The sequence below is a fragment of the Scyliorhinus torazame genome, chromosome 10 (assembly GCF_047496885.1).
Source record: "Scyliorhinus torazame isolate Kashiwa2021f chromosome 10, sScyTor2.1, whole genome shotgun sequence".
Classification (NCBI taxonomy): Eukaryota; Metazoa; Chordata; class Chondrichthyes; order Carcharhiniformes; family Scyliorhinidae; genus Scyliorhinus; species Scyliorhinus torazame.
Window position 1 is genome coordinate 155,095,532 of NC_092716.1, and position 14,866 is coordinate 155,110,397.

General features: G+C 50.5%; 1 protein-coding gene and 1 non-coding gene across 4 annotated transcripts in view; both read right to left on the reverse strand.

Annotated features, from left to right (window-relative positions):
- Window positions 1-14,866, reverse strand: part of arhgap1 (Rho GTPase activating protein 1) — a 101,843-nt gene that overhangs the window by 22,686 nt on the left and 64,291 nt on the right. For all 3 annotated transcript variants that reach the window (XM_072518850.1, XM_072518849.1, XM_072518851.1), the window contains 2 exons: window positions 13,248-13,346; window positions 318-410 (listed from right to left, as the gene is read on the reverse strand). In XM_072518850.1, the coding sequence (XP_072374951.1) occupies window positions 318-410; window positions 13,248-13,346 (192 nt within the window). The remainder of the gene's footprint in view (window positions 1-317; window positions 411-13,247; window positions 13,347-14,866) is intronic.
- On the reverse strand, window positions 10,800-10,904 carry LOC140385013 (U6 spliceosomal RNA). The gene has a single exon (XR_011933276.1). It is a non-coding gene; the product is annotated as a U6 spliceosomal RNA (small nuclear RNA).

Sequence of the window (14,866 nt, forward strand, 5' to 3'; positions counted from 1 at the left end):
AGCGATTTTCATTTCATTTCATTTTCATTTCATGTATGTTGAGCGAATGCATGGGGATAAGGGGGTGCCGAGAAGGAATCAAACCTAATCTCTATTCAGAAATGCTGCTCAATACAGTATGCGTATGGGGCATCAACGAGAATTGATTCTGCTACTCTGATGTCAATCCTCACTGAGTTCACCCACAAATAATGGGTGAGATCCCAGGGGTCCTCCTGTCTATGGCGCCACAACCTACAGAAGAGTAAGGAAAAACAGGACAGAAGAAACATAATTTATTAATGGAGGCAACACCAAAAATCATGGGAATGACTTACTCCGGAAGTGAGATTCCAAACTGCTGATTAGGCAGATTCTTTGCAGGTACTGGTGGCATTGATTTCTGTACTGACTGGAATCGCTCATCAAACCTAAAATAAACAATATATCACAAGGTGATAAGAAGGCCCATTCAATCACTTCCTACCAAGTAATGAAATCACAGCATCAAGACTTGAATATACATGTCCTAGGAATGTTCCAAAGTCCTTCAGGGCCATTGATCACTTTCCATTTTCTTTACTCTCTCATGGGATGCGAGTGTCACTGGCAAGGTCACCATTTGTTGCCAACCCTAACTGCTGAGCGGCTCGCATGGTTATTCAGACAGCATTTAAGAATCAACCACATTGCTGTGGATCTGGAGTCACGTAGTCCAGACTAGGTAAAACAACTAATTTCCTTCCCTTAAAGGCATTAGTGAACCAGACTGGTTTTTACAATGAAAGATAATAGTTGTAATGGTCACCATTCCTGAGCCTAGCTTTATATTTCAGATGTATTAATTCAATTTAAATTCAATTTAAATTCGGCCTTCAGGACGCGCGACAACGCAGAATCGCCGAGCAGAAGCTTATAGCCAACTTCCGCACACATGAGTGCGGCCTCAACCGGGACCTGGGATTCATGTCACATTACATTCATCCCCCACCATCTGGCCTGCAAAATCCTATCAACTGTCCTGGCTTGAGACAATTCACACCTCTTTAACCTGGGGTTACCCCATCTCTGGATCTGTAAAGATTTAATCACCAGCTAATGCTCGTATTCCAAGCATTGTCTGGCATCTTTGAATTTGTCTATATATATACATGTCTATATATATGGATTCTCTGCTTCACGACACTGGAAGCAAGGATCGGGCAGAGAATCACGCAAAACGGAAAAAATCCAGTTTGCGCCCGTCTCCGGTCCCTCGCTGGCAGCGATACCGAAGTTTGTACCCCGTGCCAGATGATCCATGCAAACCCCTCATATGCATGGATTTTAATATCATTAACGGTTTGGAAACTTCATGCTCCACCGCTCCGCACTGCTCTGCCCCTCTTAGGCAGAAGTCTCCAGGGCATGAATTCATAGAATTTACAGTGCAGAAGGAGGCCATTCAGCCCATCGAGGTTGCACCGGCCCTTGGAAAGAGCACCCTATGTAAGCCCAAGCCTCCACCCTATTGCCATAACACAATATCCCACCAAACCTTTTGGACACCAAGGGGTATTTCGGATGGCCAATCCACCTATGCTGCACATCTTTGGATTGAGGGAGGGAGAAGGTGGAGGACCTGGAGAATTGTTCCAGGAGGTAGAATCTCCGGATCGTGGGGCTGCCTGAAGGGATTGAGGGAATGCAGGCCACAAAGTATGTGGCGAATATGTTCGCTACATTGGTGGGCGAGGGGGTCTTTGACCATCCCACGAGGTAGAACGCACAGGGCGTTGAGGAGGAGGTCAAAGGCGGGAAAGATGCCGTGGGCAATGGTGGTGTAGCGGCATCGATTCCTCGACAAGTAGGTACTGAGGTGGGCGAAGGAAAGTGGAAAGTGCACCTGGGAAGGAAACGAGCTGAGGATTTACCAAGACATGAGTGAGGAGTTCGCCAAACGGCTGCTTTCTAAAAGTGAAGTTTGGGGTGTTGTATTCTGCTCGTCTGTGGGTCACGCACCAGAATCAAGTGGTTTATTTTAACACGGCGGAGGCAAATCAATTTATGAGACCATGCACTGGAACGCGTGAGGATATTGAACTTTGGAGATGCTATTGTGGGGAATTTGGGCACTCCTCAGAACACTGCCCCATGGCAGAGGAAGCAGGTAATCAGCAGAGCTCACCCCAGCTGAAGGACACTTGCACAGTGACTCCTTTTGGGTCCCTCCCGAGTTCTCGGTCCCTATCAGGGCAGAGGCCTTATCAGTGACTCCCACCCCTCAGGATCACCAGCTGTCTCCTCCTGGTAAGGCTGAAGTGCTGACTGCCTCTGCCATCACCTCCCAGCAGTTGTTCCAAGAGGGCAGGTTTGAGTGAGCCGCCCACCCTGGGGAAGATGGTATCCCCTCCCGCCTCTCCTCATTGGCATGGAGTTGTGGGCTCACCTTGGAGTCCTGAAGGCCTGAACCAGGGGGTGTTTGCTGTGAATGTGTGGTAAGTGGAGCGCCTAAATACAGCTCCAGCTGTCAGACTGGTTAGCACCAACTCCGGCCCCAACAGTTACAATGCCTGCTGGGCCAGGAATTGCCCTCAATTCATGCCAGCAGAGTGCTGGCCAATATGCATGTCCTGACTTGCTTACTGAATAGCGCCCTCCCCGGTGGGAACATTCAATCTCCCAAATGGAGAATTCTAACCCATGTTTCTGATGGCTTAAGAATGAATATTAGCAGGGACCCCAAAGAACAAGGCTTGTGTGTATGATGTTAACCCCATCATTCAGTCTTTTAGTCCACAGCACTATGGGCAGAGTTAACAGCATTTGCTGGTCTATTCTTTCCAGTATGGACCTGATGGACCAAATGGCCTATTCCTGTGTCGCAATGGACGACACGGTGGCACAGTTGTTAGCACTGCTGTCTCACAGCTCCATGGTCCCGGGTTCAATTCCGGCCTCGGGTGACTGCATGGGTTTCCTCCGGGTGCTCCGGTTTCCTCCCACAGTCCAAAGATGTGCAGCTTATGTGGATTGGCCATGCTAAATTACCCCTTAATGTCCAAAAGGTTAGGTGGGGGAGACTTCCGTTTGCGGCTATGCGGAGCTAAGCCGCACGATTCGGCAGCTCCCGCGAACACGGACTTTCGGGCTCGCTAGAAGAGCCCCAACGGAACTTTTTTTTACAGCCAACCCGTGGGGAAGAGAGGAGAGAGGTCCCCTACTAACTTGTATGGACCGGATCCGCAGCGGGAGAAGAGAGGGAAAAAAGTGGCATTGGAGCAGCGGGAGAAGAGAGGGAAAATAAGCAAAATGGCGGCGGCCGGGGACAAAGAGGAGATGCAGGAATTCATCAAGCGCTGCTTCGAGGAGCTGCGTAAGGAGATGGTGGCGCCTATGTTGGCAATAATTGAAGGACTTGGGGCAACCCAGAAAGGCCACGAGGTGAAGATCCAGGAAAAAGTGAGTGAGAAGGAGGACGAGCTCTTGGGCCTGGCGGAGAGAGTGGAGCGGCACGAGGCGCTACACAAGAAGTGGACGGTAAGACTCGAAGACCTGGAGAACAGGTCGAGGAGAAATAATCTGAGGATCCTGGGTCTCCAAGAAGGAGTGGAGGGGGCCGATGCCGCGGCATATATGAGCACAATGATCGGGGCGCTGATGGGCGCGGAGGCCCCCCCGAGGTTGCTGGAGCTGGAAGGGGCGCACCGGGTGCTAGCGAGGAAGCCCAAGGCAAATGAGCCGCCAAGGGCGATGGTGGTGAGATTTCACCGGTTTACGGACAGAGAGAGGGTCCTGAAATGGGCCAAGAAGGAGCGGAGCAGCAAGTGGGAGACAATGCGGAGATCAGAATATACCAGGACTGGAGCGCGGAGGTCGCTAAGCGGAGAGCGGGTTTCAACCGGGCCAAAGCGGTGCTGCATCGGAAAGGAGTGAAATTTGGAATGTTGCAGCCAGCGCGACTGTGGGTCACATATAACGGCCAACACCACTACTTCGAAACGCCCGAAGAGGCGTGGACCTTTATACTAACTGAAAGGTTGGACTCAAATTGAGGGTTTGTGAGGGTGGGGGGTGTTTGAGGGTTGAAGTATGATGGTTGTTGTAGATAGGGGGTCAATCACGCGCAGGGAATGTTATGTGGGCTGGGGGAGAGAGACAAGGCCGCGACAGGAGCTGCGCCAGAGGGGGCGGGGCAGGCTTTGGAAAGCGCGGGGTTCTTTTCCCGCGCGCGGGAAGAAAGGCGGGAAGGGGAACGAAGGAACGTATATTGATGAGGAGACTCCCACACCGGGGGGGGGGGGGGGGGGGGGGGGGGGGGTCAAAGGGATGGCGGGGAAGCCGGGGTCAGCAGGTGTCAGCTGACTTACGGGAGTGATATGGGGCGAGCAAAAAAGCTAGACAGGGATCCAGCGGGGGGAGGGGAGGGGGGGGGGGGGGGGAAGAAGGGTTGCTGCTGCACTGGCCAAAAGGGAATGGGACACAGAAGAGGTGATCGGGACGGAGGTCCCACGGCTGGTGGACTGGAGGGTGAGGGAGACGCGGACACGGGATTGGCCCAGAAAAGGAGATGGCTAGTCGGCGGGGGGGGGGGGGGGGGGGGGAGACGTGAGGGGCCTGAATGGGCCGGTGAAGAGGGCTCGAGTGTTCGCGCACTTGAAGGGACTGAAGGCAGACGTGACTATGCTCCAAGAGACACACCTGAAGGTGGCGGACCAGGTTAGGTTAAGAAGGGGATGGGTAGGACAGGTATTTCACTCGGGACTGGATGTGAAAAATAGAGGGGTGGCAATTCTGGTGGGAAAGCATGTGGCATTTGAGGCCAAGACTATCGTAGTGGATAATGGAGGGAGATATGTGATGGTGAATGGTAGGTTGCAAGGGACGTGGGTGGTGTTGGTAAATGTATACGCCCCGAACTGGGATGATGCTGGATTCATGAAGCGCATGTTGGGGCTGGAGCTGGAGGACTGATAATGGGAGGGGACTTTAATACAGTGCTGGACCCAGCACTGGACCGCTCCAGATCATGGACGGGAAGGAGGCCGGCGGCGGCCAAGGTGCTCAGGGGGTTTATGGATCAGATGGGGGGAGTGGACCCATGGAGGTTTGCAAGACCGCAGGCCAGGGAATTTTCTTTCTTTTCCCACGTGCACAAGGCCTACTCCCGAATAGATTTCTTTGTTCTGGGCAGGGCGCTCATCCCGAGGGTAGAGGGGACGGAGTATTCGGCCATAGCCGTTTCGGACCATGCCCCGCACTGGGTGGAAATGGGGCTGGGAGAGGAGAGGGACCAACGGTGGCTAGACGTGGGACTGCTGGCAGATGAGGTGGTGTGTGGGAAGGTGAGGGGGTGTATCGAAAGGTACTTGGGAGGCCAACGACAACGGGGAGGTGCGAGTGGGGGTGGTATGGGAGGCGTTGAAGGCGGTGATCAGGGGAGAGCTAATCTCCGTCAGGGCTCATAGGGAGAAGACAGAGGGCATGTAAAGGGAGAGGTTAGTGGGGGAGATTTTGCGAGTGGACAGGACATACGCAGAGGCCCCGGAGGAAAGATTACTTGGGGAAAGGCGACGGCTCCAGACGGAGTTTGACCTGTTGACCACAGGGAAGGCAGAGGCACAGTGGAGGAAGGCGCAGGGGGCGACCTACGAGTACGGGGAAAAGGCCAGTCGGATGCTGGCACACCAGCTCCGTAAGAGGACGGCAGCGAGGGAAATAGGGGGAATCAAAGATGGAAAGGTAGCCACGGTTCAGAGTGCAACGAAAATAAACAAGGTATTCAAGGCCTTCTATGAAGAGCTGTACAGATCCCAGCCCCCAGTGGGGGGGGAAGAGGGGATGAGACGATTCCTAGACCAACTGCGGTTCCCGAGGGTGGAGGAGCAAGAGGCGGCTGGTTTGGGGGCACCAATCGGGTTGGTGGAGCTGAGTAAGGGTTTGGGGAGTATGCAGGCGGGGAAGGCCCCGGGGCCGGACAGGTTCCCAGTGGAGTTCTATAGAAAGTATGTGGACCTGTTGGCCCCGCTACTAGTGAGGACCTTTAACGAGGCAAGAGGGGAGGGGACCCTGCCTCCGACAATGTCGGAGGCGACAATTTCCCTGATTCTGAAGCGAGACAAGGACCCACTGCAATGTGGATCGTACAGGCTGATTTCGCTCCTCAATGTGGACGCTAAGTTATTGGCAAAAGTGCTGGCCACGAGGATTGAGGACTGTGTCCCGGGGGTGATACATGAGGACCAGACGGGATTCGTAAAGGGCAGACAATTAAATACTAATGTGCGGCGGCTCTTAAACGTGATAATGATGACATCGGAGGAGGGAGAGGCGGAGAAAGTGGCAGCTATGGACGCGGAAAAGGCCTTTGACCGAGTAGAGTGGGAGTACCTCTAGGAGGTGTTGTGTAGGTTTGGGTTCGGGGGAGGGTTTATTAGCTGGGTTAAGCTCCTTTACAGCGCCCCGGTGGCGAGTGTGGTGACGAACCGGCGGAGGTCAGAGTACTTTCGGCTGTACCGAGGAACGAGGCAGGGGTGCCCCCTGTCCCCCCTGTTGTTTGCATTGGCGATCGAACCATTGGCCATATCACTGAGGGAGTCTAATAAATGGAGGGGGGTGGTCCGCGGGGGAGAAGAGCATCGGGTGTCGCTATACGCGGATGACCTGCTGCTGTACGTGGCGGACCCAATGGAGGGGATGGTGGAGGTCATGCAGACTTTGAGGGAGTTTGGGGAGTTCTCGGGCTATAAGCTCAATGTTGGGAAGAGTGAGCTTTTTGTATTACAGGCAGGGGACCAAGAAAGAGGGATAGGGGACCTACCGCTGAGGAGGGCGGTGGGGAGTTTTCGGTATGTGGGGATCCAGATAGCCAGGAGTCAGGGGGGCCCTACACAAATTGAATCTGACGAGGTTGGTGGACCAAATGGAGGTGGACTTCAAAAGATGGGACATGCTGCCGCTCTCGTTGGCGGGTAGAGGGCAGTCGGTCAAAATGGTGGTCCTTCCGAGGTTTTTGTTTGTGTTTCAGTGCCTTCCCATCGTGATCACCAAGGGCTTTTTCAAGAGAGTAGGTAGGAGTATTATGGGGTTTGTGTGGGCGAATAAGACCCCGAGGGTAAGGAGAGGGTTCCTGGAACGCAGTAGGGGCCGAGGAGGGTTGGCGCTGCCAAACCTAGGGAGCTACTACTGGGTAGCAAATGTGGCGATGATCCGCAAGTGGGTTATGGAGGGAGAGGGGGCGGCATGGAAGAGGATGGAGATGGCGTCCTGTAAAGGAACGAGCTTGGGGGCGTTGGTGACGGCACCGCTGCCGTTCTCGCCATCAAAGTATACCACGAGCCCGGTGGTGGCAGCAACGTTAAGGATCTGGGGCCAGTGGAGACGGCACAGGGGTGCAGTGGGAGCCTCGGTGTGGTCCCGATCAGGGTTAACCACCGGTTTGTCCCGGGGAAGATGGACGGGGGGTTACAGGGCTGGCATCGGGCGGGGATTAGAAGAATGGGGGACCTGTTCATTGACGGGACATTTGCCAGCCTAGGGGCACTGGAGGAGAAGTTTGAGTTACCCCCGGGAAATGCCTTTAGATATATGCAGGTGAGGGCTTTTGTAAGGCGACAGGTCAGGGAATTCCCGTTGCTCCCGGCACAAGAAATTCAAGACAGGGTGATCTCGGGTGTATGGGTCGGGGAGGGCAAGGTTTCGGCAATACACCAAGAGATGAAAGAAGAGGGGGAAGCCCTAGCAGAAGAGTTGAAGGGTAAATGGGAGGAGGAGCTGGGGGAGGAGATCGAAGAAGGTTTGTGGGCTGATGCCCTGGGTAGGGTTAATTCCTCCTCCTCATGTGCCAGGCTCAGCCTGATACAATTTAAGGTGGTTCACAGAGCGCACTTGACGGGGGCAAGGTTGAGTAGGTTCTTTGGGGTAGAGGACAGATGTGGAAGGTGTTCAGGGAGTCCAGCGAACCAAGTCCACACGTTTTGGTCATGCCCGGCACTGGAGGGGTTCTGGAGAGGAGTGGCGGCAGCAATATCTCAGGTGGTGAAAGTCCGGGTCAAGCCAAGCTGGGGGCTAGCAATATTCGGAGTAGTGGATGAGCCGGGAGTGCAGGAGGCGAAAGAGGCCGGAATTCTGGCCTTTGCGTCCCTAGTAGCCCGGCGAAGGATCTTGCTATTGTGGAAGGAGGCGAAGTCCCCTAGCCTGGAGGCCTGGATAAACGACATGGCTGGGTTCATAAAGCTGGAGAGGATTAAGTTTGCCTTGAGAGGGTCTGTGCAGGGGTTCTACAGGCGGTGGCAACCGTTCCTAGACTACCTCGCGGAGCGTTAGGTCGGTCAGCAGCAGCAGCAGCAACCCTGGGGGGGGGGGAAGAGATTGTTTGAGGGGATGGATGAGCGGGAGATAACATGGAGGGTGGGGGAAACTGGCACGTGAGGGCGAGAGCCAGTGTATGAAGCTATGTAAATATACCATTTTGCCATGTATATATCTTGCTCAGTGCGATTTTGTGTTATTTTGTTACGGGGGGGGGTTATTGTTTGTAAGGGGGAAAAAATTGTGTTGTTAAAAAAACTTTAATAAATATATTTTTTTTAAAAACAAAAGTTAGGTGGGGTTAATAGGTTACGGGAATAGGGTGGAGGTGTGGGCTTAAGTAGGGTGCTCTTTCCAAGGGTCAGTGCAGACTCAATGGGCCGAATAGCCTCCTTCAGCACTGTAGGGATTCTATTCTATGAATGACTGAATGATTCTAAATAGGCCTTCCCCACCCCAGCCATCACCAATTACCATAGATGTGCTGTACTTTTCTTTGTTATGATATTTATACACAGAAAATAATCAGTTGGACAAATACATTTTTTTATAAATTCTCCATTACAAGAACAAAAATTAAATTAAACCGCCCCAAATGAAAACATCTGATTACAATCTCACCCTCTTGTTAGGGTGCAGGAGGCCGCCATTTGGCCCATTGTGTCTGCACTGGCTCTCCAAACGAGCATCACGACTCAGTGCCATTCCCCTTTACCCCTGCACATTGTTTTTATTCAAATAATCACCTAATGCCCCCTCTAATCGAACATGCCTCCACCACACTTCCAGGGAGTGCATTCCAGACCTGAACCACTCGCTGTGTGAAAGTTTTTTCTCACATCACATTTGCTTCTTTTGCAAATCGCCTTATATCTGCGCCCCCTTGTTCTCAATCCTTTTACAAGCCGGAACAGTTTCTCCCTATCTACTCTGTCCACTCCCCTCATGATAATGAACATCTCTGTCAAATCTCCTCTTAGCCGCCTTCTTCCGTATGGAGCAGTCCCAACCTCTCCAAACTATCCTCATTTCTGAAGTTTCTCACCCTGAAACCATCCCTCTGCCAAACTGGTCCTGTACAAAATGTATTTACCTGGAACTGAAAATGACAAATTACACACCTCTCACCCAGGGATATGAACAAAGAACAAAGAAAAATTACAGCACAGGAACAGGCCCTCCTGCCCTCCAAGCCTGCGCCGATCCAGATCCTCTATCTAAAACTGTCGCCTATTTTCTAAGGATCTGTATCCCTCTGCTCCCTGCCCATTTATGTATCTGTCTAGATACATCTTAAATGACGCTATCGTGCCCGCTTCTACCACCTCCGCTGGCAATGCGTTCCAGGCACCCACCACCCTCTGCGTAAAGAACTTTCCACGTATATCTCCCTTAAACTTTTCCCCTCTTACCTTGAACTCATGACCCCTAGTAATTCAGTCCCCCACTCTGGGAAAAAGCTTCTTGCTATCCACCCTGTCTATACCTCTCATGATTTTGTAGACCTCAATGAGGTCCCCCCTCAACCTCCATCTTTCTAATGAAAATAATCCTAATCTACTCAACCTCTCTTCATAGCTAGCGCCCTTCTTACCAGGCAACATCCTGGTGAACCTCCTCTGCACCTTCTCCAAAGCATCTACATCCTTTTGGTAATGTGGCGACCAGAACTGTCCACAGTATTCCAAATGTGGCCGAACCAAAGTCTTATACAACTGTAACATGATCTGCCAACTCTTGTACTCAATACCCCTTCCGATGAAGGAAAGCATGCTGTATGCCTTCTTGACCACTCTATCGACCTGCGCAGCCACCTTCAGGGTACAATGGACCTGAACACCCAGATCTCTCTGTACATCAATTTTCCCCAGGGCTTTTTCATTTACCATATAGTTCGCTCTTGAATTGGATCTTCCAAAATGCATCACCTCGCATTTGCCCGGATTGAACTCCATCTGCCATTTCTCCGCCCAACTCTCCAATCTATCTATATTCTGCTGTATTCTCTGACAGTCCCTTTCACTATCTGCTACTCCACCAATCTTAGTGTCATCTGCAAACTTGCTAATCAGACCACCTATACCTTCCCCCAGATCATTTATGTATATCACAAACAACAGTGGTCCCAGCACGGATCCCTGTGGAACACCACTGGTCACAGTTCTCCATTTTGAGAAACTCCCTTCCACTACTACTCTCGGTCTCCTCTTGCCCAGCCAGTTCTTTATCCATCTAGCTAGTTCACCCTGGACCCCCATGAGACTTCACTTTCTCCATCAGCCTACCATGGGGAACCTTATTAAATGCCTTACTGAAGTCCATGTATATGACATCTACAGCCCTTCCCTCATCAATCAACTTTGTCACCTCCTCAAAGAATTCTATTAAGTTGGTAAGACATGACCTTCCCTGCACAAAACCATCTTGCCTATTACTGCTAAGCCCATTTTCTTCTAAATGGGAATAGATCCTATTCCTCAGTATCTTCTCCAGCAGCTTCCCTACCACTGACATCAGGCTCACCGGTCTTTTTTTTTATGGAATGCCTCACGAATTTGCATGTCATCCTTGCGCAGGGGCCATGCTAATCTTCTCTGTATCGTTCCAATTTTAGTATATGATTTGCCGAAGCGAGCACCACCGGTCTATAATTACCTGGATTATCCCCGCTACCCTTCTTAAACAAGGGGACAACATTAGCAATTCTCCAGTCCTCCGGTACCTCACCCGTGTTCAAGGATGCTGCAAAGATATCTGTTAAGGCCCCAGCTATTTCCTCTCTCACTTCCCTCAGTAACATGGGACAGATCCCATCCAATCCTGGGGACTTGTCCACCTTAATGCCTTTTAGAATACCCAACACATCTTCCCTCCTTATGCCGACTTGACCTAGAGTAATCAAACATCTATCCCTAACCTCAACATCCGTCATGTCCCTCTCCTCGGTGAATATCGATGCAAAGTACTCATCAAGAATCTCACCCATTTTCTCTGACTCCATGCATAACCTTCCTCCTTTGTCCTTGAGTGGGCCAACCCTTTCTCTAGTTACCCTCTTGCTCTTTATATATGAATAAAAGGCTTTGGGATTTTCCTTAACTCTGTTAGTTAAAGATATTTCATGACCCCTTTTAGCCCTCTTGATTCCTCGTTTCAGATTGGTCCTACACTCCCGATAATCTTCCAAAGCTTTGTCTGTCTTCAGTCGCCTAGACCTTATGTATGCTTCCTTTTTGCTCTTAGCTAGTCACACAATCCCACCTGGCATCCATGGTTCCCTAATCTTGCCATTTCTATCCCTCATTTTCACAGGGACAGGTCTATCCTGCACTCTAATCAACCTCTCTTTAAAAGCCTCCCACATATCAAATGTGGATTTACCTTCAAACAGCTGATCCCAATCCACATTCCCCAGCTAATGCCAAATTTTGGTATAGTTGGCCTTCCCCCAATTTAGCACTCTTCCTTTAGGACCACTCTCCCTTTAGGACCACTCTCGTCTTTGTCCATGAGTATTCTAAAACTTACGGAATTGTGATCACTATTCCCAAAGTAATCCCCGACTGAAACTTCAACCACCTGGCCGGGCTCATTCCCCAACATTAGGGCCAGTATAGCCCCTTTCCGAGTTGGACTATTTACATACTGCTCGAGAAAACCCTCCTAGATGCTCCTTACAAATTCTGCTCCATCTAGACCTCTGACACTAAGTGTATCCCAGTCAATGTTGGGAAAATTAAAATCTCCTATCATCACCACCCTGTTGCTCCTACATCTTTCCATAATCTGTTTACATATTTGTACCTCTATCTCACGCTCGCTGTTGGGAGGTCTGTAGTACAGCCCCAACATTGTTACTGCGCCCTTCCTATTTCTGACCTTTGCCCATATCGCTTCACTGCTCGAGTCCTCCATAGTGCCCTCCTTCAGCACAGCTGTGATATCTTCTCTGACCAGTAATGCAACTCCTCCACCCCTTTTACCTCCCTCTCCATCCTGCCTGAAGCAATAACATCATACTCCCACGTACTAATCCAAGCCCTAAGTTCACCTGCCTTACCTACACTTCTTGCATTAAAACAAATGCACCTCAGACTACTAGTCCCTTTGCGTTCATTATCTGCTCCCTGCCTACTCTTCCCCTTGCTCACGCTGACTTCATGATCTAGTTCCTTACAGGCTTTAGTTACTACCTGCTTACTGTCCACTAACCTCCTCATTTGGTTCCCATCCCCCTGCCACATTAGTTTAAACCCTCCCCAACAGCATTAGCAAAAGCACCCCCAAGGACATTGGTTCCAGTCCAGCCCAGGTGTAGACCATCCAATTTGTAGTAGTCCCACCTCCCCCAGAACCGGTCCCAATGTCCCAAAAATCTGAACCCCTCCTTCCTGCACCATCTCTCATGCCACGCATTCATCCTGCCTATTCTTTCATTTCTACTCTGACTACCACGCGGCACTGGTAGCAATCCTGAGATTACTCCCTCTGAGGTCCAACTTTTTAACTTGGCTCCTAACTCCCTAAATTCTGCTTGTAGGACCTCATCCTGTTTTTTACACATATCATTGATGCCTATATGCACCACGACAACTGGCTGTTCACCCTCCCCCTTCAGAATGTTCTGCAGCCGATCTGAGACATCCCTGACCCGTGCACCTGGGAGGTAACATACCATTCGGGAGTCTCGTTTTCGACCACAGAACCGCCTATCTACTCCCCTTACAATTGAATCCCCGATGACTATAGCCCTTCCACTCTTTTTCCCGCCCTTCTGTACAGCAGAGCCAGCCACGGTGCCATAAACCTGGCTACTGCTGCCTTCCCCTGGTGAGCCATCTCCCCCAACAGTATCCAAAACGGTATACCTGTTTTGGAGGGAGATGACCGCAGGGGACACCTGCACTGCCTTCCTGCTTTTTCTCTCTCTTTCTCCCTCAGCAATCCTAATCTGTGGTGTATGATTTCGATGGACCTACCTTTTCACACATGTTGGGATCACCATTCGCTCACATTTCAGGTACTGTTCAAGTTCGCCCAAATGATTTACATACAAGATCTTCCGACCGAACTTCATGCTGGACCAGCAGTATAAAGTGGACAAAAATGGAATGGAAATATTAGAGCACAAGTGAGGCTGCTGCATTGTTTGCCAAACCTCTCCACACAAGTGTTCATTACCTGTTTCACTAAGCAAATGCCAAGTGAGTTCCTTTGATGAATACAAGTCGAGCAGAGAAATCAGAGGATAGGAATGACTATCCTCTGTGGTACAGTGGATAAATGCTCCAAAATGGTTCCCAGTCATACAGAGCAGGAAATTCAATCACTATCCATTGCTAGATTGCCCAGTGGCCATTCATCATGTCAAAATCTGGGTATTGTGTGGGAGCAAGAGTGCAAGTGAACCTAGATTGCACCTGGATTTCAAGTGAGCTAATGAGAGAGACTGGCTAGAGTGAGCACTTGTGTGCATGTAAGAAATTAGGCAAATGAGTGGTTGTGTACGTGTTAGAGCGAGCTATGCATGTGCATTTTTGCAAGGCTGGATTAAATGACTAGACTCATATCTCCCATCCTCAGTAAACATCAGCTCAGACAAAACTATCTCTGTGGATTCACAGAATTCCTTCAGTGCAAAAGGAGGCCATTCGGCCCATCGAGTCTGCACTGACCCTCTGACAGAGCATCCGACATAGGCCCACTGCCCCAGCCGACCTTCGTAAAGGGGAGCAGTGGTAGTGGTTAGCACTGCGCCAGGGGCCTGGGTTCGATTCCTGCCTTGGGTGACTGTCTGTGTGGAATCTGCATGTTCTTCCCGTGTCTGTGTGGGTTTTCTCCGGGTGCTCCGCTTTCCTCCCATAGTACAAAGATGTGCAGGTTAGGTGGATTGGCCATGCTAAATTGCGCCTTGGTGTGTAAACTGGGGTTATGGGGATAGGGTGGGGGAGTAGTACTAGGTAGGGTGCTTTTTTGGAGGGTCGCAGACTCAATGGGTTGAATGGCCTCCTTTTGCATTGTATGGATTCTATGGTTTTATGAACCCCGTCCCATCCCCATAACCCCACCTAACCTGCACATCTTTGGACACTGAGGGACAATTATGCATGGTCAATCCACCTAATGTGCACGTCTTTGTAACCTACCACCTTACAATTCTCCGAGATTTCTGTGCTTCTCCGATTCTGGCCTCTTGCACATCCCATTGGTGGCATTTCTCACCTCTCAAATTTCCTCCCCAAACCTCTACTCTCGTCTTCATTAAAACCTTTACATTAATTGCCCTAATACGAGTCCTTTGAAAAGCCTAGGGATGTTTTGCCACGTTTAAGGTGCTACATAATTCGAGTTGTTGTGGTAAAGGTGTGCAAGAGCATGGTAGAGCATTTATTTCCATGATGTCTGTATTGTTAAGTGCAAGCATACACAATGTCTTCACATGTCTGTGGAGACAGGCTATTCATCATGAAATCATTACAGCCAATTTAGGTTTCCTCACTTTTCAGCACTTTCAAACAACAATGAGGATTAGAACCACGTCTGATCTCCCCCTTTTGAACTATAGTGTTCCACAGCTGGTCTGAATGAGTTATGGCAT